The 23,758-nt window shown below is 35.1% G+C and overlaps 1 protein-coding gene across 2 annotated transcripts in view; it reads left to right on the top strand.

Moving 5' to 3' along the window:
* Positions 1 to 23,758, top strand: part of GCC2 (GRIP and coiled-coil domain containing 2) — a 66,625-nt gene that overhangs the window by 11,096 nt on the left and 31,771 nt on the right. For both annotated transcript variants that reach the window (XM_045445532.1, XM_045445533.1), the window contains exons 8-13: positions 1,504 to 1,604; positions 1,830 to 1,928; positions 8,479 to 8,598; positions 11,348 to 11,512; positions 11,812 to 11,916; positions 12,791 to 12,953. In XM_045445532.1, coding sequence (XP_045301488.1) covers positions 1,504 to 1,604; positions 1,830 to 1,928; positions 8,479 to 8,598; positions 11,348 to 11,512; positions 11,812 to 11,916; positions 12,791 to 12,953 — 753 coding nt within the window. The remainder of the gene's footprint in view (positions 1 to 1,503; positions 1,605 to 1,829; positions 1,929 to 8,478; positions 8,599 to 11,347; positions 11,513 to 11,811; positions 11,917 to 12,790; positions 12,954 to 23,758) is intronic.

Below are 23,758 nucleotides of genomic sequence, written 5' to 3'. Positions count from 1 at the left end.
TTGTAGTTAACAGAACAGTTAAAAGCCATGAGATGGAGATCACCAAGGAAGTGAATGTAGAAAAAATATGAAGACCAGAGACCATTCTCTGTCATTTAAAAGTCTGAAAGATGGGAACAGCACAGGAGATTGGGAAGGAGCGGCCAGTGAGTTGGGAAAACCCAGAACATAAAATGTGTTGGAAATTAAGATCGATGAAGTGCAAGTAACAGAAGTGTTTAAAGAGGGAAAAAATATTTAACCATGGCAAATGCTAGAATAGGTAAAGTAACATCAGTACAAAGAACTAACCATTGGATTAAGCAAACTAGAGGGCATTGGTAACTTGATAACCTTTTCCGTGATATGCTAAAGCCAGAGCCTGAATGAAATATGTTCAAAAAAAAAAAAACAAATTTGAGAGCATGTGTACACATGCTTACAAAGGGATTTGCTTATAAAAGAGATGAGACAGTATCCAGAGGGGAAGTGTGGTGGTTTGCCTTTTTTTGTTTGTGTGCTGTTTCAGCAATCCTTTTATGACCTTTCCCATCCTCTTTGGTGCTTCCACTGGGTACCTGGGTGACTCAAGTCAGTTGAGTGGCCAACTCTTGATTTCAGCTCAGGTCATGATCTCACGTGTTCATGAGTTCAAGCCCTGCATCGGGCTCCATGCTGACAGTACAGAACCTGCTTAGGATTCTCTTTCTCTCCCTCTCTCTCTGCCCCTCCCCACTCTCACTCTCTCTTTCAGAATAAATAAATAAACTTTAAAAAAAAAAAAGGAAAGAAAGAAAAAAGAAAACTCCATTAGAGAGGGGGATTTGCTGCACAAGAAAGAGGGAGCTTTGCTGCACTGATTCTTGAGTACGTGAGAGGTGTAGGATGAAATGCAAAAGTGGAACAATTGGCCAGTGCTGCACAAACACACAGACAAAATAATCACCTGTAGCAGCAGAGAAAGGCAGAGTCTGTGAGCACAGGTGCATCTGGATTAATGAGCGAGGACAGAAATTCAGATAACTTAAGCAGAGATATCAAGAAATAAGATCTGGAACACAGGAGCTGAAATAGAGGAAATGGCTTAAGATGTTAAGGAAGAGATCAGGATTGGAGTGTGTCTACAGATCAAAAGTATTTAACTGTATCTGATATTTCCCCATATGATCCTGATTTGCAAATTGCCGCCTAAAATCCTACCATAGTTGAGTTTCTAGGAAATCTTCTAACATTAAAGGAGCACTAATAGCCTCTCCAATTCCTAGACACTTATGAAATGAGTAGGCTATTTTGACAGTTGGAAGGAAATGGACATTTTTACCATTGTTTCCCTTGCTTAGGTAATGACTAAACTTTCACTTAAAAAAATAGATACTAATATTTTTGCTACTTATTACTTTTAATTACAGATTACAGATTTTGTGTTCCAGATTAAAGGTCAATTTCTAAGGCTAAAACAAGTAAATAATTTGGATTTTTTCCTTTTGAGTTCATATATATAATCCTTTCATTTTGTGTTTTTAGGATATCTGGAAAAAGAATCCAAAGAGAAAGAGGAAAAAATAAATAAGATAAAACTAGTTGCTGTGAAGGCAAAAAAAGAACTAGATTCTAGCAAAAGAGAGGTAAGGTGACTTAAAAATACAAGATTCAATAATCTTGCATATTAGAAAATCTAGTTTTTCTGTCCATAAAAAACTTTTTAGGGGCGCCTGGCTGGCTCAGTCGGTAGAGCACATGACTCTTGATCTCAGCATCGTGAGTTCAAGCCCCACATTGGGTGTAGAGATTACTTAAAAATAAAATCTTTAAAAAACAAAACAAAACTTTTTATCATATATTTAAAATAGGCCCAGACTCTACGGGAAGAGCTTGAATCTGTTCGATCAGAAAAGGATCAGTTGTCTACTTCCATGAGAGATCTCATTCAAGGAGCAGAAAGCTATAAGGTAAAAATAGTTATTTTAATAGCAAGTTATATTTGTAACTTCTAAGTTAAGGAATGTACTGGAAATGTAAAACTTGTCCATAAGACAGTCACCTTGTATTTTTTAGTAAATTTGTTTCTATTTTTTTTTGTAATGTCATAGCATCCTAGTATCAAGATTTTAAGTGTCTGAGATTTAAAGTACCTTCAAGCTATTGTTTTTTAAAACCAAAATTCTGTCTTGGGATTTCCTAATAAAATCAGTAACAAAAAAGATGACTATTATTACTGTTATTATTTTATATTCTAGCCAAGTGAATAAACTTGAAACTCAAACAACAGGTTTAAAAGGAAAGTAAAAGCATTATTTGGAGGTAATATGCTTATCAACCTAACTTGAGAATATTATAAAAAAATTTAAAATTAAAATAAGAGAGTGCAACAAAATCCCTGAATGTAAGATAAATACCTTTACATTCTTGTATGTATTTATTCAGCAAATATTTATACAGTCAGAGTGAGTACTGAGTACTAGGGAGATGCAGTCCACCAAATAGACTAAATTCCTGCCCTCTAAGGACTTAAATTCTAATGGCAATAACAGAGAAGTACACAAAAAAAATTTAAGAAACTTACAGTGGATAACAATAAAAGAGGATGGTATCAACAAGAGAGTGAGCCAAATGGGATTGATTGAAAGAAGAAAATTCCATAGAAGCCAAAAAATAAAATTTCAGGAAGAACTTTAATGAGAAAATTTGGCACTTCATGAAGAAAACTGCAAAACGTATATATAGCAACTATTATTATTTGATATACTTGTTTTCAGGTTGGTTTACATGTTCTGAAACACTTTCACTAAAAATTTATTTATCTATTTTGGTTAGGCAATCTTGACAATTATTTTAAGTTTCAAATGGGAAATAAGCTCACAAGGATAGTTAATACTTTTTAAAGTGAAAAAAGAAAAGCATCTTGCTCTAGCAGGTGTGAAATTTATTACAAAACCATAATAATGTGATACAGTTCTGATATAAAAATAAGACATTAATTTAACAGAAGACAGAGACCTCTGCATAACAACAAACACTTCTAGGCCAGCCTCTTTTCAAAGCACTTTACATATCTTATCACACTTAATTCTAAAAAAAAAATTTTTTTAGTAAAAAAAAAACAAAAAAACAAGAAACATATAATTAACATTGCCGCTATCACAGAGCAAGTAACAGAATAAAGTCAAGTTTGGAGTCAGGAAGTCTGGTTCCAGATCTGTTCTATCACCAACTAAACTAGATTGTATACTAGCCCAGTAAGATTTGAAAACATTGAAACCAACAAAGAAGGAATTAGGTAATTACTTCAGAATAATTTAGTTAGATTTTTACTTTACTCCCACACACCAAAATAAATTGTAGGTGGATTTAAAGAGTTTTGTGAAAAGTGAAAAGGATTTTTTAAAACCTGGTATAAAACAATCATTTTACTGCTGGATATATGTTTCTAAACTTAAAAGCAATTGAATTTACAAAGGAAAAGATAGACTGAACTATATAAAATAAAAAATTAACATGAAAATATGACAAGGGATTAATATCCTTAATATATAAAGGTATTTGACACATCCATTTTTTTAAAACACTTATTTGAAATTTAAATATAGGCTCATTTGTCTTTTATGAGCCATTAGCAGCTTGCTTCTTTACATTTTAATCTAATTTATTAATTTTTATCAATGGGTAGACCAGGTATGCCAATTTCTTTGTTTAAACTATAGAGATGCCTGGGTGGTTTAGTCGGTGAAGCATCCAACTTTGTTTCAGGTCACGATCTCACGGTTCATGAGTTCGAGCCCCGCATTGGGCTCTGTGCTGACAGTTCAGAGCCTGAAGCCTGCTTCGGATTCTGTGTCTCCCTTTCTCTCTGCCCCTCCCCTACTCACACTCTGTTGCTCTCAAAAAATAAGCAAACATTAAAAAAAATTTTTTTAATATAGATTTCAGGGGCATTTGGGTGTCTCAGTCGGTTGAGTGTCCAACTTTCGATTTCAGCTCAGGTCATGATCCCAGTGTTGTGGGATCCCCCGTGTCAGGTTCCGTGCTGAGCATGGGGCCTTTTTAAGATTCTTTCTTCCTCTGCCCCTCTCTCCTTACACATGTCCACTGTCTCTCTCAAAAACCAATAAAAATTAAATATATATATATATAGATTTCAAAAGACAAAAAAAAAAAAAAAAGAATATCAAAGAATGGTGAGCCAACTACAAAAGGTACAACTGCATAATGAGAATGCTCATAGGAAAAGAAAGACATGCCTTTCAGAAATGTTAAAAATTTAGGGCGCCTGGGTGGCTTAGTCAGTTAAGCATCTGACTCTGGATTTCAGCTCGGATCATGATGTTACAGTTCGTGGGTTCAAGCCCTACATCGGGCTCTTTGCTTAGAGCACAGAGCCTGCTTAGGATTCTCTCTCCCCCTTGTCTGCCCCTCCTCCAGTCTCACACGTGTTCTCTCTCTCTCTAAATAAACTCTTTTAAAAATTTTAAAAGTTCCTTAGAGAAGGAAAATGATGTAGGTCAGACTCAGAAAACAATACTGAAGAAGAACAAAATGGGAGGATTAACCTGACTTCAAGACTTACTATAAAATTACAGCAATCAAGACAATGTGATATTGGTAGAAGAATAGAGAAATAGATCAGTAGAAGAGAATAGAGAGCCCAGAAATAGACCCATATAAATATAGTCAGCTGATCTTTGTCAGTGGAGGAAAAGATAATCTTTTAAACAAATGGTGCTAAAACAATTAGACATCCACCTGTAAAAAAAAAAAAAAAAATTGAATCTAGATACAGACCTCATACCCTTCACAAAAATTATCTCAAAAGTGGATCATAAGCCTACATGTAAAACAAAAAACTGTGAAACTCCTAGAAAATAACTGGAGAAAACCTAGGTGAATTTGAGTGTAACAATGACTTTTTAGAACACCAAAGGTATGATCCATGAAAGAATTGATAAGCTATATGTATACACACACACACACACACACACACATACATACACAGACACACACACACACATATATGTTTAAATTATAAGTATTCTGCGAAAGATAATGTCAAGAGAATGAGAAGGCATAGACTGGGAGAAAATATTTGCAAAGGACGTATATCTGATAAAGGACTGTTATCCTAAAATATGCAAAGAACTACTAAAACTCAAGAGTAAGAACACAAAAAACCTGATTTAAAACTGGGCCAAAAAACTTATACCAAAAAAGATAAACAGATGGCAAATAAGCATATGAAAAGATATTCCACACCATATGTCATCAGGGAAGTGCAAATTAAAACCACTGCATGCCTATTAGAATGGCCAAAATCTGAAACACCAACACCAACAAATGCTGACAAAGACATGGAGCAATAGGAACTCTCATTCAGAAAATCTGGTAGGGGGTACAAAATAGTACAGCCATTTTAACAGAAGTTTGGCAATTTCTCACAAAACTAAACCTACTCTTACCGTATGATCTAGTAACTGTTGGTGTTTATGCAACAGAGTTGAAAACATATCCACGCAAAACCTGCATGTAGGTGTTATAAACAGCTTTGTTTATAATTGCCAAAATTTGGGAACAACCAAGGTGGCCTTCAGTAGGTAAATGGATAGATAAACTGGTACATCCAGGCAATGGAATGTCATTCAGCACTGAAAAGAAATGAGCTATGAAGCCATGAAAAGGCATGAAGGAAACTTAAATGCATGCTACTACCAAGCAAAAGAAGCCAATCTGAAAAGTCTACATAATGTATGATTCCGACTACATGACATGTTGGAAAAGGGAAAAGACAGTTAAAAACAAAAAAATCAGTGGTTGGGGAGGAAGGGATGAATAGATGGAACAGAGGATTTTTAGGTTGTGAAACTACTCTGTATGATACTGATTAATGGTGGATGTATGTCATTATAAATTTGTCCAAAGCTAGAGACTGTACAACACCAGAAGTGAACCCTAATGTAAACTATGGACTTTGGATGGTGATGTGTCAGTGTAAGGTCATCAATTGTAACAAATGTGCCATGTATTATTGCATGCATTATGCATCTGCATTTGGGGGTAGAGGAGTAATGGGAAATCTGTACCTTCCTCTCTGTTTTGGTGTAAACCTAAAACTGCTCTTAAAAAAATGAAGTCTATTAAAACATTTTCAAAAATACATTTTAGGGGCACCTGGGTGGCTCAGTTGATTATTCAAGCCCCACATCAGGCTCTGTGCTGGCAGTGTGGAGGCTGCTTGGGATTCCCTCTCTGTCTCTCTCTCCGCCCCTCACCAGCTTGCTCTCTCTCTCCCTCTCTCTCTCTCAAAGTAAATAAATAAACTTAAAAATACATTTTATAGTTGTAGAATTTTCTCAGTCTTTGAATAAGCTAGGGATTCCATTTGTGAGGAAACAACAGGATGTACGATTAAATCGGTCCTGCTGACGTGTTTAAGAATCATGATCATTTTTTATAAAAATAGACATAACTGAGCTCCACTAGGTTCCTCAGGGAACATCAATATTAGGATGCTGAGGAATTTTGTAGACTTGTGAACCTGGCCAGTTTCTTTTTTCAGTGTTCATATCACTTAAAATAATCATTTTTATCAGTTTTTTAATGTTTATGTTAAGAGAAAGAGAGCAGGTGCACGCACACATGAACAGGAGGAGGAGAGACAGCGAGAGAGAGAGAATCCCAGGCCAGCTCCATGCTCAGTGTGGAGCCTGATGCAGAGCTTGATCGTGACCTGAGCCAAAATAAAGAGTTGGATGCTTAACCAAGTTCCCCAGATGCCTCTCAGTTGTTGTTGTTGTTGTTGTTGTTGTTGTTGTTGTTTTAAAGATCTGAACAGGGGCGCCTGGGTGGCTCAGTCAGTTGGACCTGACTTCAGCTCAGGTCATGATCTCACAGCTCATGAATTCAAGCCCCACGTTGGACTCTGTGCTGACAGCTCAGAGCCTGGAGCCTGCTTCAGATTCTGTGTGTGTCTCTCTCTTGCCTTCAAAAGTAAACATACATTAAAAATATTAAAAAAAAAAAAGATCTGAACGTGCAACAATTCTGAAGCGGTGATAATTTGTAATTATTCATTTGCTTGGAATCAATATAGGCATATGCATCGAGGAAATTAGACCATTGCACGCATGGCATTCATTTTTTGTTCCAGTGCTCCCCTTAGGAATAATATGTGATTATAGTCAGAATTTCCTGTGGCGAGCCATTATTTATTTAAGTCAGCTTTGTTATAGGAATCCCATTTTTGCAGCTCTTGACAACTATTAGAACCATAGCAAGTAAATACGAAGACGAGATAGAGTTTAAGAAGATAAAGATCTCTGATCTATAGACTTAGAGGAATCTGCACGAAATACAAAAACAGCATGGAATCTTCTCTCTGTGGAAGACAAATGATTTCTCAACCCCATATTCATTTAAGCCAGGAAATAGCAGAACCCTCAGACAAATAAACATGGACAAACATATATATATAAGCCAGATTTTTGGTTCCCACATCCTGTTTTTTGCTGATCATTAGATGGGTAGACCATAAAATTGAAACTCAGATCCCAACATTCAGCTACTAGTGTGGATAATAGTTATGTATAAATCAGAATTAGAAACAAAATTACACTTAGCCAAGAATCGGATTTGGCAAGCAAGAGCTAGAAAGAGCCTATAATTGTCACACATGAAACCCCAGAGGAGCCTGGGAAGGACTCAAGAAGTCCTGGTCTGGATGAAGGTCACTTTTTAGGCTTTCCAAAGTAAACTTTCAAAGAAAACTCAGATTTTGTTAGTTATTCTGTACACAAATTCATTATGTGAAGAACAGTCGGTAGTTTTCCAAGAACCAAGGCAAAAGCAGGATTTATTAGAGGAGGGGAAAAAAAAAAAAAACAGTACACACAGTCTCAAAACAGTGAATCTCATTTACATACTTTGGAGGATAACCTAATTTGCCAGTATGTTGCAAAAAGGTCAGCCTGGGCATTTTGTTCTTGAGTAGGGACCAACCAAAAATATCAAAATTCCATTGGTTTTAGAGTCCAAAAAATGGTAAACATCTTGCCACAGAGAGTGAGACACTGATTGTATGAAATATCTTCCTATGTCCTTCCATTAGCACTTATACCTTATATTAGGCCAGGCCTGAAACATTTCCCTCATCACAATTCTTTAGGTGGAGTTAATAGGCCACCAGGTTAAGCTTTTTCTCCTCCCTCTTTAAATTTTGTTTATGTTACAGGAGTTTATTTTTATTGATGACTAGAATATATTTAACTTGCTGGTACTGTATAAATGTAAAATCCTTTTGCCCTTTAATAGTTCCATCCCATACTAAAGTCCTCTGAACTATGTTGATTTTATTATACAGTGCCAGTTAGATGTTCTGTCAAATGTTGAACTTAGCTAAGTGTTTTAAACTTTCAGAATGGACTCATGTTATATCAAGATGGTTTGGTAATATAGTCTGATTGGTCAAATGTATAATTGTCTAAAGTTAAATCATTTTGTTTTTTATTGAAGAATCTTTTATTAGAATATGATAAGCAGTCAGAGCAGTTGGATGTGGAAAAAGAACGTGCTAATAATTTTGAACATCACATAGAAGAACTTACAAGACAATTAAGGAATTCAACTACTCAGGTAAAAAAATTTTGTGGAGGTATAATTGACATACAACATTATATTAGTTTAGTTTCAGGTGTACATCATGATTTGCATATATTTTGAAGTCTGGTTAACACCTATCCATACGTAGTTACAGAATTTTTTTTCCTTGCAATTAGAACTTTTAAGATTTACTCTCTTAACAACTTTCAAATATTCAATACAGTGTTATTAACTATAGCACCATGCTGTACATTTCATGACTTATTTATTTTATAACTGGAAGTTTATAACCTTTGACTGCCTACACTTACTTCACCCACCCCCACCCTGTGCCTCTGGCAACCACATATTCTATGAGCTTAGTTGTTTCATTTTTTTTTTTAATTGTACATATATGAGAGATCATATGGTATTTATCTTTCTCTGATTTATTTCACTTAGCATGATGCCCTCAAGGTCCATCCATGTTGCCACAGATGGCAAGATTTCATACTTCTGTATGGCTGTATGGCCAAATAATATTCCATTTTATATATACACACACATACACATACATACATACATATACCACATGTTTTTTATCCATTCATCCATCAGTGAACACTCAGGTTGTTTCCTTATCCTGGCCATTGTAAGTCATGCTGCAGTAAACGTGGTTGTGCATATATCTTTTTGAGTTAGTGTTTCTATTTTCTTCGAATAAATACTCAGAAATGTAATTACTGGATCATATGGTAGTTCTGTTTTTAATTTTTTGAGAACTTCCATAAGGTTTTCCACAGTGGCTGCACCAATTTACATTCACCCCTTTTCTCCACATCCTTGCCAACACTTGCTGTTTCTGTTTTTCTGATGATAGCCATTCTAACAGATATAAGATGGTATTTCATTGTGGTTTTGATTTGCATTTCTTTGATAATCAGTGATGTTGAACATCTTTTCATGTACCTGTTAGCCATCTGTATGTCTTTGGAAAAATACCTGTATAGATATTCTGCCCATTTTTAAATCGAATTGTTTGGTTTTTTGCTTTTGAATTGTACAAGTTCTTTATTTAGGCTGTTAACCCATTATCAGATACAAGATTTGCAAATACTTTCTCCCATTCAATAGGTTGCCTTTTCATTCTGTTGATGGTTTCCTTTGCTATAAAGAAGGTTTTGAATTTGATGCAGTCCCATTTGTTAATTTTTATTTTTGTTGCCTTTGCTTTTGGTATCAGGTTCAAAATATCATTGACAAGACCAGTGTCAAGGAGCATACTGCCATTGTCTAGGAGTCTTATGGTTTCAGGTCTTACATTCAAATCTTTAAACCATTTTAAGTTAATTTTTGTGTAAGATGAAGGTAGTGGTCCAGTTTCATTCATTTGCATGTGGACATCCAACTTGTCCAACACCATTTATTGGAAGAGACTGTACATTTCTTATTGTATATTCCTGGCTCCTTTGTCATAAGTGAATTGACCATATTATCATAGGTTTATCTCTGGGCTCTTTGTTTCATTGATCTGCATGTCTGCTGTTATGCCAGTACCATACTGTTTTGAGTACTATAGTTTTGTAATATAGTATGAAATTGGGGAGCATGATAGCTCCAGTTTCATTCTTCTTTTTCAAGATTGCTTTGGCTATTTGGGCTCTTCTTAGGTTCTGTACAAATTTTGGGATTGTTCTAGTTCCCTGAAAAATGCCATTGAATTTTTCATAGGGATTGCATTGAATCTGTAGATTGCTTTGGTCAGGATAACAATATTTGGACTTTTGAAAAATATTAATTCTTCCAATCTATGAGCATAGAATATCTTCCCATTTATTTCTGTCATTTTCAATTTCTTCCATCAGTGTCTTAAAGTTTTAAGTCTTTCACCTCTTTGAATTTATTACTAGGTACTTTTTTTCTTTTTGATGCAGTTTTAAGTGGGATTGTTTATTCTTAATTCTTCTTTCTGATAGTTTGTCATTAGTGTATAGAAAACACAACAGATTTCTGTATATTGATCTTGTATTCTGCAGCTCTACTGAATTCGTTTATTCTAACAGTTTTTTGGTGGAGTCTTTAGGGTTTTCTATACATAGTATCCTGTCATCTGCAAATAGTGACAGTTTTACTTCTTTTGTAATTCGGATGCCTTTTCTTTTTCTTGCTTATTGTTGTGGCTAGGACTTCTAATACTATGTTAAATAAAAATGTCACAAGTAGGAATCTTGTCTTGTTCCTGATCTTAGAGGAAAAACTTTTCACTATTGAGTATGATGTAGTTGTGGGCTTGTCATATACAGCCTTTATTATGTTGAGGTACATTCCTTACACACCCACTTGGTTGAAAGGACTTTTCAGGTAATTTTAAATTGAGTAAAAGCAAACATGAAAATTGTAATAAATATGTTTAAATTTCAGTATTTTTGCATAAAAACTTTTAATTAAAGTTAATATAAACTTAATTTCATTTTCTTTTTCCCCCTGTTGGGGGAAGACTATGACAAAACAGCTGGCAACTCTCCTGTCTTATCTACTGCTCTAATCTCAGCTCCCTGGGGTATTTTTGGTTTTGTTTCTTTTTTGCTTTTCCTCTGCCAGTGCTTGTGGTCTCTTGTAATGTTTGCCAAATTTATTTTAACAATAGTGTTTTAAACTTCTTCTCGATTTTACATTATGTGGAATTGTTTTTGAAATCTTCAGTTTTCAAATTGTGCCATAATCTCATAATGTATTATTGTATTCTTCCTGTCTTGTACATATTTTTCTGCATGTTTACAGTAGTGAACATTTGTCATTCTAGTGTGAAAAATTAAATTCTGATAATGAAGATCTCCTGGCTCGTATTGAGACACTACAGTCTAATGCAAAGTTATTAGAAGTACAGATATTAGAAGTCCAAAAAGCCAAAGCAGTGGCAGACAAAGAGTTGGAAGCCGAAAAACTTCAGAAAGAACAGAAGATAAAGGTACAAACGGTCCCATGGGATTAATTTGTTATATAGTGATATTTTTATTATATTACTTAAGTGAAGGAAAGACTATGAATACAACAGAGTTCATTAATTCCCTAATGTATGTGAACTATGAATTTGAGAATCCCAAGATATAATTTTGGGGTGCACATTTTTTAAATATTAAAAGGTTTTCAAGCTTTTTTTTGTATTTTAGTATGTCAAATTCATTTTATAGACCCTTACAAATACCTTTTTTTAATGCTAGTTGGCTTGGGGGGATGAGGTGGCAATATTTTTATTTTTAATTTCAGGAGCATGCCAGTTCTGTAAATGAACTTGAAGAACTTCAACTTCAACTTCAGAAGGAAAAGAAACAGCTTCAGAAAACTATGCAAGAATTAGAGCTGGTTAGAAAGGTAAAATAAAATACTAAATTCAAAACTAAGATCAATATTCACAGTGTTAAACTATTCTAATAGTTTAGAAAGGAAATATGTCAAAAATAAGGTTTTTGAGGTACCAAAATAATCATGTGTAAATTGTCAGCCTCAAAAAATTGCAAGTTTAACTTATTTCTCTCAGTCCTGTTTTTTCAGAAGAATCTAGGCTCAAAAATGATTAGATTTTGGTTTGATACTTCATTTTTTGTACAGGATTATTCTATGACACATGAAGATCTAATTAGTGTCAAAAATGGGAATTTGTATTATACTTAAAACTTTGGCTAATTTTTCTCTACTTCTTCAAAGATGAGGCCAAAAAGAAAAGTACTGTAAGAGCTGCTTAAAATGTTAATATTTTAGGGGCACCTGAGTGGCTCAGTTGGTCAAGCGTCTGACTATTGATCGTGATCTCACAATTTAAGAGATTGAGCCGCACTGAGAGCATGGAGCCTGCTTAGGATTCTCTCTCTACCCCTCCCTCTCTGTCCCTCCCTGTCTCTCTCTCTCTCAAAATAAATAAATTAATTTAAAAAAATTTTTCAATGTTAATATTTTATAAATAAGAGCTCCATAGGTAGAACTATGAGTTGTGGTTAATGAAAATTATGATGAAATTCAGTGAAACTGAGAAAGTTAGATTAAACTATTAGAAAATATTTTATTTTATAAAATTACAAATTAGAAAGTACCAATTTCTAGTTTGTTCATATGTGTAAACTTTCCATATTACAGAAAAGCATAATAGAATATGTTTATTCCTGTGGCATAATTTATAATTATGCAATTAACAGTTTTGCAAATCAACTGATCTACTATTATGTGGATCTTTTATTTCTGATATGTGCAGGATGCCCAGCAAACCACATTGATGAATATGGAAATAGCTGATTATGAACGTTTGATGAAAGAACTAAATCAAAAGTTAGCTAATAAAAACAGCAAGATAGAAGATTTGGAGCAAGAAATAAAAATTCAGAAGCAGAAACAAGAAACCCTGCAAGAAGAAATGGGTGAGTAAAACAAAATTCACTTTAACTTACAATAATTTCATCATAACAGAACACAGGGCAGCAACATTAGTTGTTCATTTCACCAGTCTTTGCCAACCAGAGCTTTCACACAATGCTCACTATTCTTAAGGACCAGGAGGGTTGTAAAACCATGTTTTGTTTGGATGTGTACAGTCCGCGTTGGTGAATAATGCATTCACTTATTTAAACATTTCTTAAGTACCTGCTATGTGAGTGATACAAAGGTAAGAAATGGTCTTATCCACAATTTGCTGGTTGTCAGCAGAGTGGGAACATCAAATAGCAATTAAACCTTCTTTTTAAGGTGATTACATTCCATTCTTTCCATAAAATGATTTCTCATGTATGCACCTAAAGCTCTAAATATCCTCAGGCACTCCTTCAGCCACATCTCATAAGTTGGTATGTTATACTTTTTATTCCACTCAAGATTTTTTAAATTTCGTTTGGATTTCTTCTTTGACCCATGGGTTATTTACAAGTGTGTTATTTAATTTGTTTGAAGGAATTTCAAATATCTTTCTGTTAATGATTTCTAACTGAATTCTGTTATGGTTAAAAAACATATTCTGCATGATTTCAGTCCTTTTAAGTTTATTCAGTTTTGTATTAGGGTTCAGAATAAGATTTCTTTTGGTGAATGCTCCTTAGGCACTTGAAAACAATGTGTTCAACTGTATTAGTTGTTGGATAGAGTGTTCTAACTAATGTCAATTCAGTCAAGTTAGGTGACTGTTTAAGTTTTCTGTATTTTTAATGATTTTCTGATTACTGCTTTATCAAGTATGGAGAGAGGGATGTTGAATTTCCTGAACATAACTGTGGATTTCTTTCTCTTTTCATTTCTGTTAGTTTTGGCTTCATATATTTAGAAACTCTGGAATTAGCTACATTTACATTTAGAATCATTACTTGTTCTTGGTAATTTAATTCCTCTATTATTATGAAATGTGTCTTATTACTAGTAATATTTATTTTTCTAAAGTCCACTTTGATATTAATGTAACCACTCCAGCTTTCTTTTGTTTATTGTTTACATAGCATGTCTTTTCCTATCCTTTGGCTTGCGACCTAAGTCTATAAAATATTCCTTTTAGATAGCATATAGTTGGGTCTTCCTTTTCTCTCCAAGCTGACAGTCTCTGCTATTTAATTGGAATATATACGTCATTTATTTTTAACATAAATATTTATGTGATTAGATTTAAATCTATCTTGCTGATTATTTTCTATTGTTCTTGTAATTCATTTCCTTTCTCCTCTTTTATCTGCCTTCTTTTGAATTAATTTATATGATGCTATTTTATCTCTTTTATTAGCTATACCATTGTTAGTGTTTAGTGGTGGGTTTAGGGTTTATAATATATCATAAATTTATTACAGATTACATTTAAGTAAATTATACCACTTCATATATAGTATAAGAATCTTACAGTACTGTTTGTTTCCCCATTGTTGGTCTTTGCTTTATTTTTATCACACATTTGCTTCACATGTTTTTCACATGTGTTAGGAATGTAATAACTGTGTTGTTTTCCTTTAAAAATATTTCTTTATTAAAGAGAGATATGCAAACCATGGCCCACAGTTATTCATATATATATGTAGGTTTTTATATTTGTGTGTGTGTGTGTGTGTGTATATATATATATATATATAAAGGTTTTATTGAAACATTGCCATGTACATTTGTGTGTATCACCTATGGCTACTTTCATGCTATAACAGCACAGTTGAGTAGTTGTAACAGATACTGTATCACCTGCAACACTATAATATTTATTACCTCACCATGTAAAACATTTTCCAATCCCTGTTTTAAAGAAATAAAAAACTAGAAAAAAATTTTTAACTATTTACCCACATATTTACCATCTCTGTTGCTCTTCATTTCATGTATATCCAGATTTCATCAAGTATGACCTTCCTTTTGCCTGAAGGACTTCCTTTAACATATCTTGTACTGTGGGCTGTAGGTATTGAATTCTGTCGTGTCTTTCACCCCCAAAAAATTGCCTTCATTTTTTTCTTAACTGTAAAATTTTATTCTTTTTTTTTTTTTTTTACATCCAAGTTAGTTACTATATAATACAACAATGATTTCAGGGTAGCTTCCATAATGCCTGTTACCCATTTAGCCCATCCCCCCCTCCCTCCCACAACCCCTTAAGTAACCCTCTGTTTGTTCTCCATGTTTAAGAGTCTTATGTTTTTCCCCCTCCCTGTTTTTATATTACTTTTCCTTCCCTTCCCTTGTGTTCATCTGGTATGTGTCTTAAAGTCCTCAGAGTGAAGTCATATGATATTTGTCTTTCTCTGACTAATTTTGCTTAGCATAATACCTTTAGTTTCATCCACATACTTGCAAAGGGCAAGATTTCATTCTTTTTGATGGCTGAGTAATACTCCATTGTCTATATATACCACATCTTCTTTATCCATTCATCCATCTGTGGACGTTTGGGCTCTTTCCATACTTTGATTGTTGTTGCTAGTGCTGCTATAAACATTGGGGTGCATGTGTCCCTTCAAAACAGCACACCTGTATCCCTTGGATAAATACCTAGTAGTGCAATTGTTGGGTCATAGGGTAGTTCTGTTTTTACTTTTTTGAGGAAACTCCATACTGTTTCCAGAGTGGCTGCACCAGTTTGCATTCCCACCAGCAGTGCAACAGGGTTCCTCTTTCTCTACATCTTCGCCAACATCTGTTCTTGCCTGAGTTATTAATTATAGCCATTCTGACTGATGTGAGGTGGTATCTCATTGTGGTTTTGATTTGTATTTCCTGAAGATGAGTGATGTTGAGCATTTTTCATGTGTCTGTTGGCCATCTGGATGTCTTCCTTGGATAAGTATCTATTCATGTCTGTTGCCCTTTTCTTCACTGGATTATTTGTTTTTTGGGTGTTGAGTTTGATAAGTTCTTTATAGATTTTGGATAATAACCCTTTATCTGATATGTCGTTTGCAAATATTTTCTCCCATTCCATTGGTTGCCTTTTAGTTTTACTGATTGTTGATTTCAAGTTCCATAGCATTGTGGTCTGAAATATGCACAGTATGATCTCGATCTTTTTGTACTTGTTGAGGGCTGATTTGTGTCCCGGTATGTGGTCTGTTCTGGAGAACGATCCATGTGCACTAGAGAAGAATGTATATTCCGCTGCTTTAGGATGAAATCTTTTGCATATATCTGTTAAGTCCATCTGGTCCAGTGTTTCATTCAAAGACATTGTTTCCTTGTTGGTTTTTTGATTAGATGATCTGTCTATTGCTGGAAGTGGGGGTGTTGAAGTCCCCTACTATTATGGTATTATTATCAATGAGTTTTTTATGTTTGTGATTAATTGATTTATATGCTTGGGTGTTTCCACAGTTGGCGCATAAATGTTTACAACTGTCAGGTCTTCTTGGTGGATAGACCCCTTAATTATGATATAATGCCCTTCTTCATCTCTTGTTACAGTCTTTATTTTAAAGTCTAGATTGTCTGATATAAATATGGCTACTCTGGCTTTCTTTTATTGACCATTAGCATGATAGATGGTTCTCCATCCCCTCACTTTCAATCTGAAGGTGTCTTTAGATTGAAGTGGGTGTCTTGTAAACAGCATATAGATGGATCTTGTTTCCTTGTCCATTCTGTCACCCTATGTCTTTTGATTGGAGCATTTAATACATTGATTTACAGTGAGCACTGAAAGATATGAATTTATTACCATTATGTTACTTGTAGAGTTGGAGTTTCTGCTGGTGTTCTTTCGTTCTTTCTAGTCTTTGTTCCTTTTGGTCTTTATTTTATTTATTTATTTATTTAATTAATTAATTTATTTATTTATTTACTTACTTATTTATTTAGTCTTTTCTCCCTCAGGGAACCCCCCTTAAAATTTCTTGCAGGACTGGTGTAGTGGTCACGAACTCCTTTAATTTTTGTTTGTCTGGGAAACTTTTAATCTGTCCTTCTATTTTGAATGACAGCCTTGCTGGATAAAGAGTTCTTGGCTGCATATTTTTTCTGATTCAGAACATTGAATATATCCTGCCACTCCTTTCTGGCTTGCCAAGTTTCTGTGGACAAGTCTGCTGCAAATCTGATTTGTCTTCCCTTGTAGGTTAAGAACTTTTTTTCCTTTGCTACTTTCACGATTCTCTCCTTGCCTGAGTATTTTGTGAATTTGACTATGATAGGCCTTGTTGACAGTTGGGTTTTTTTTAATCTAATGGGAGTCCTCTGTGCTTCCTGGATTTTGATGTCTGTGTCTTCCCCTAGCTTAGGAAAGTTTTCTGCTATGATTTGCTCCCATAACCCTTCTACCTCTTTTTCTCTCTCTTCATCTTCTGGGACCCCTATGATTCTAATGTTGTTCCTTTTTAATGAGTCACTGATTTCTCTAATTCTTAAATTGTGCTCTTTTTCCTTAGTCTCCCTCTTTTTTTCTGCTTCATTATTCTCCATAAGTTTGTCCTCTATATCACTGATTCTCTGCTCTGTCTCATCCATCCTTGACGCCATGGCATCCATTCGAGATTTCAGCTCAGTTATAACATTTTTTATTTCATCCTGACTGGCTTTTACTTCTTTTATCTCTGCAGAAAGGGATTCTAATCTATTTTGGACTCCAGCTAGTATTCTTATTTCATGATTCTAATTCTGGTCAGACATCTTGCTTGTATCTGTGTTAGTTAAGCCCCTTCCTGTCATTTCTTCCTCCTCTTTCTTTTGGGATGAATTCCTTCGTTTCGTCATTTTGAGGGGAGAATGCCTTCATTTTTGAAAGATAGTTCTGCTGGGTATAGAATTTTATGATGTGCCTTGTTATGTTTTCTTTCCCTGTTTATATCCTGCTTGTGGTTTTTTGCATTTCTTTGCTGTATTTAGATTTTCTAGTTTTCTTCAAGTTGATCATATTTTTGGCCATTGTTTACTTTATTCTTTCTTGTTTAAATCCTCCTTTTTTCCCCTGAGACTCCAATTACACACATTAGACCACTTGATATATCACCATAGATTAGTGATAATTTGTTCATTTTTTCTATTCTTTTTTCACTTTCTGAGCTTCTTTTTGGATACTTTCTATTATTAAATATAATATAGTTTCTATTCTAGTTGTTTCTATTAGTAACTAATTTTTAAATTCTCTCATCTCCAGAGTCTAATATTTTATTACCATCCAGTGATATTTTCTTGAGGTATTATATGTTTCATCTCCAGAAATTCCATTTGTGTTTTTTTTTGTTCCTGCTTTCCATTTATCTCTTCATTATATTTTCCTTCCAGTCTTTAAGCATATTCTGTGATTTATTGTTCTAAATCTATTGATTGAATTTTTTCTCCTGTTATCAGTAATAATTCCCTGCTTCTTTGCATGGGAAATAATTTTTTAATTGGATGTGAATTTTACATGTTGAGTGCTAGATTTTTTGTATTCACTTACAGAGTTAAACTTTGGCAGGCATTTATAGATCAGTTTTATTCTTTTGTAGCTTGTTTTTCCTTCTTTTTTATTTTTTAGGACAAGTGTAGAGAGCCCTTTCATACAGATTTAGTTCAGCCTCTCTACTAAAATAGGGATCTTCTGATTTCTACTGAGTGCCTATGTATTAAACAGTCTCTTTACTCTGGCTGGTTGGAACAATTTATAGCCCTTTGTTAGCCCTGGGAATTGTTCCAATTATAGTTCCCTATTCACTGTTCTTTCCAAAGCTATTGTTCTTTGAATCTCAGCAAGACCACTGCTCTGTTTGGGAGTCCCTTTCTGTACCACAGTCTAGAAATTGCCTCCTGACCGAAAGCTGGGACTGTAATAGGGCTCACCTTGTTTACCTTCTCTCAGGGATCACAGCTCTATAGTGCTTATTGTCTACTGTCAGAAAGCAGGATTTTTTTTCATATATTTTGTTCAGTTTTCTAATTGATTACTGTTGAAAGTAAGTCTAAGACTTGTTACTCCCACATGACAAGAAGCAGAAGTCCCATAAAATGATTTGAGGTGGCTGCAAAGATACTACCGTACAATATTTCAGATATATAAATGATGAAATGAGATAAAAGCAAATGTTGAGATATAGGACTATACAGTAAAGTCAGACATAAGATCAAGACATAAAGTGTATATTCTCCGTGCTTTTGGTATCACTTTGGTCTCCATAAATTGGCTTGGAGTTTCCCAGAAGCCATACAAAGACAGAAACATTCTCAGATACAGGGTTTATAATAGCCACAATATTAAAACAAATGTGATAATTGCAAGAAACATAGCTTTTCCTGGTACTAAGATGTGTGAGAGAACTTTTTTTTAAGACATTTTTATAAAAGGGGGTGCCTGGGTGGCTCAGTCGGTTAAGCATCCAACCTCAGCTCAGGTCATGTCCTCACGGTTTGTGAGTTCAAGCCCTGCATCAGGCTCTGTGCTGACAGCTCAGAGCCTGAAGCCTGCTTTGGATTCTGTGTCTCCTCTCTCTGCCCCTCCCCCACTTGTGCTCTGTCTCTCTATCCATGAAAAATAAATGAAAAAAAAAAATGTTTTAAAGACATTTTTATGAAAGAAACACTGTGTTATGTGGTCCCAGACCATAACTTGAATATTCCCAGACCTAACTTGAATATCACACAGTATTGGAGAGCTTTTTGGAAAGCCCAGGCACAGATATAAAGAATCAGAATCTTAAAGTGTGGGGCATTAAAATCTGTGTTTTCCAGGCGTACCTGGGTAGCTTAGTTGGTTGAGCGTCTGACTTCACCTCAGGTCATGGTCTCATGATTGTGGGTTCAAACCCCCCGTTGGGGCCTGTGCTGATAGCTCAGAGCCTGCTACTGATTCTGTATCTTTCTCTCTCTCTTCCCCTCCCCTGTTTGCCCTCTGTCTCTCAAAAATAAAAATAAATGTAAAAAAAAAAGGTTTTTTTTAATAAAATCAGTATTTCAATAGTCTCATATGTGATTTTGAAGCTAATGCTACCTTAGGAATGTCAAACATCCAGAAATAGCAAAAATTAAAACCACCAAATCAATAAATAATATTTAGTATGAATCTCGTGTGCATATAAGAACATTTCACAAAATGGGAGTTTTCAAATTCAGAGACTGATAGCCCAGGGGTATTACCTTACAGGATTGGCTTGTAAAGTGAAAATAAGTAAATTTAACCTTTACAATGATTGGTTATTACAATGGGGGTTCCCAGATGACAAGTTCACTTGTTTTGCACAATAAGCTAAATAAGTTTCAGTTATATGACTTAAATGGTTTTGTCTGCTTGGGGAATTTTCAAACCCAGTATCCATTTTATATTTACTTTTAACAGAAACCACTGATAATCCAGATAATCCAGATTTGTATTTTCAATGGCATCCCCACAATAAATAAAGTAACAAATCTCCCATGAATGTTTCATAATGGGTACTTCATTCAACCTGTAGCCAAATCACAGCTGAATAAACGTGATTCCATGAATAAACAAAGGAATGAAGCCACATATGCAGAGTTCTGATATCTGCCTGCATCCAGGGGGGAAAAAATAACATATTCAGATAATCGAAACGACTGTAGAGTTTCCAGACAATTCACTATGCATGTATCTCTTCTTATGTACATACCATATTTTCCAACTGTGTTCTTGGTGCATTGAATGGTAGAATTCTAGATTATATTCCTTCAATAAAACATTTGGGATTCTTTTGTTGTTTTTTTCAATATATGAAATTTATTGTCAAATTGGTTTCCATACAACACCCAGTGCTCATCCCAAAAGGTGCCCTCCTCAATACCCATCACCACCCTCCCCTCACTCCCACCCCCCATCAACCCTCAGTTTGTTCTCAGTTTTTAACAGTCTCTTATGCTTTGGCTCTCTCCCACTCTAACCTCTTTTTTTTTTTTTTCCTTCCCCTCCACCATGGGTTTCTGATAGGTTTCTCAGAATCCACATAAGAGTGAAAACATATGGTACCTGTCTTTGTCTGTATGGCTTATTTCACTTAGCATAACACTCTCCAGTTCCATCCATGTTGCTACAAAGGGACATATTTCATTCTTTCTCATTGCCATGTAGTACTCCATTGTGTATATAAACCACTATTCTTTATTCATTCATCAGTTGATGGACATTTAGGCTCTTTCCATAATTTGGCTCTTGTTGAGAGTGCTGCTATAAACATTGGGGTACAAGTGCCCCTATGCATCAGTACTCCTGTATCCCTTGCGTAAATTCCTAGCAGTGCTATTTCTGGGTCATAGGGTAGGTCTATTTTTAATTTTTTGAGGAACCTCCACACTGTTTTCCAGAGCGGCTGCACCAATTTGCATTCCCACCAACAGTGCAAGAGGCTTCCCCTTTCTCTACATCCTCTCCAGCATCTATAGTCTCCTGATTTGTTCATTTTGGCCATTCTGACTGGCGTCAGGGGATATCTGAGTGTGGTTTTGATTTGTATTTCCCTGATGAGGAGCAACGTTGAGCATCTTTTCATGTGCCTGTTGGCCATCCGGATGTCGTCTTTAGAGAAGTGTCTGTTCATGTTTTCTGCCCATTTCTTCACTGGTTTATTTGTTTTTCGGGTGTGGAGTTTGGTGAGCTCTTTATAGATTTTGGATACTAGCCCTTTGTCCGATATGTCATTTGCAAATATCTTTTCCCGTTCCGTTGGTTGCCTTTTAGTTTTGTTGGTTGTTTCCTTTGCTGTGCAGAAGCTTTTTATCTTCATGAGGTCCCAGTAGTTCATTTTTGCTTTTAATTCCCTTGCCTTTGAAGATGTGTCAAGTAAGAAATTGCTGAGGCTGAGGTCAGAGAGGTCTTTTCCTGCTTTCTCCTCTAGGGTTTTGATGGTTTCCTGTCTCACATTCAGGTCCTTTATCCATTTTGAGTTTCTTTTTGTGAATGGTGTGAGAAATGGTCTAGTTTCAATCTTCTGCATGTTGCTGTCCAGTTCTCCCAGCACCATTTGTTAAAGAGACTTTTTTCCATTGGATGTTCTTTCCTGCTTTGTCAAAGATGAGTTGGCCATACATTTGTGGGTCTAGTTCTGGGGTCTGTATTCTATTCCATTGGTCTATGTGTCTGTTTTTGTGCCAATACCATGCTGTCTTGATGATGACAGCTTTGTAGTAGAGGCTAAAGTCTGGGATTGTGATGCCTCCTGCTTCGGTCTTCTTCAAAATTACTTTGGCTATTCAGGGCCTTTTCTGGTTCCATATGAACTTTAGGATTGCTTGTTCTAGCTTCGAGAAGAATGCTGGTGCAATTTTGATTGGGATTGCATTGAATGTGTAGATAGCTTTGGGTAGTATTGACATTTCGACAATATTTATTCTTCCAACCCATGAGCACAGAATGTTTTTCCATTTCTTTATATCTTCTTCAATTTCCTTCATAAGCCTTCTATAGTTTTCAGCATACAGATCTTTTACATCTTTGGTTACATTTATCCCTAGGTATTTTATGCTTCTTGGTACAATTGTGAATGGGATCAGTTTATTTGTCTTTCTGTATCTTCATTATTAGTGTATAAGAATGCAACTGATTTCTGTACATTGATTTTGTATCCTGCAACTTTGCTGAATTCATGTATCAGTTCTAGCAGACTCTTGGTGGAGTCTATCGGATTTTCCGTGTATAATATCATGTCATCTGCAAAAAGTGAAAGCTTGACTTCATCTTTGCCAATTTTGATGCCTTTGATTTCCTTTTGTTGTCTGATTGCTGATGCTAGAACTTCCAACACTATGTTAAACAACAGCGGTGAGAGTGGACATTCCTGTTGTGTTCCTGATCTCAGGGAAAAAGCTCTCAGTTTTTCCCCATTGAGGATGATGTTAGCTGTGGGCTTTTCATAAATGGCTTTTATGATGGCTTTTATGGTGTTTTCTATGATGTTTAAGTATGTTCCTTCTATCCCGACTTTCTGAAGGGTTTTTATTAAGAAATGGTGCTGAATTTTGTCAACTGCCTTTTCTGCATCGATTGACAGGATCATATGGTTCTTATCTTTTCTTTTATTAATGTGATATATCAAGTTGATTGATTTGCGAATGTTGAACCAGCCCTGCATCCCAGGAATGAGTCCCACTTGATCATGGTGAAGAATTCTTTTTATATGCTGTTGAATTCTAGTTGCTAGTATCTTACTGAGAATTTTTGCATCCATATTCATCAGGGATATTGGCCTGTAGTTCTCTTTTTTTACTGGGTCTTTGTCTGGTTTAGGAATCAAAGTAATACTGGCTTCATAGAATGAGTCTGGAAGTTTTCCTTCCCTTTCTATTTTTTGGAATAGCTTAAGAAGGATAGGTATTATCTCTGCTTTAAATGTCTGGTAGAACTCCCCTGGGAAGCCATCTGGTCCTGGACTCTTATTTGTTGGGAGATTTTTGATAACTGATTCAATTTCTTCACTGGTTATGGGTCTGTTCAAGCTTTCTATTTCCTCCTGATTGAGTTTTGGAAGTGTGTGGGTGTTTAGGAATTTGTCCATTTCTTCCAGGTTGTCCAGTTTGTTGGCATATAATTTTTCAGAGTATTCCCTGATAATTGTTTGTATCTCTGAGGGATTGGTTGTAATAATTCAATTTTCATTCATGATTTTATCTATTTGGATCATCTCCCTTTTCTTTTTGAGAAGTCTGGCTAGAGGTTTATCAATTTTGTTTATTTTTTCAAAAAACCAACTCTTGGTTTCGTTGATCTGCTCTACAGTTTTTAGATTCTATATTGTTTATTTCTGCTCTGATCTTTATTATTTCTCTTCTTCTGCTGGGTTTAGGCTGTCTTTGCTGTACTGCT

The sequence above is a fragment of the Leopardus geoffroyi genome, chromosome A3 (assembly GCF_018350155.1).
Source record: "Leopardus geoffroyi isolate Oge1 chromosome A3, O.geoffroyi_Oge1_pat1.0, whole genome shotgun sequence".
NCBI lineage: Eukaryota > Metazoa > Chordata > Mammalia > Carnivora > Felidae > Leopardus > Leopardus geoffroyi.
This window is presented reverse-complemented; position numbering and strand designations above follow the sequence as displayed.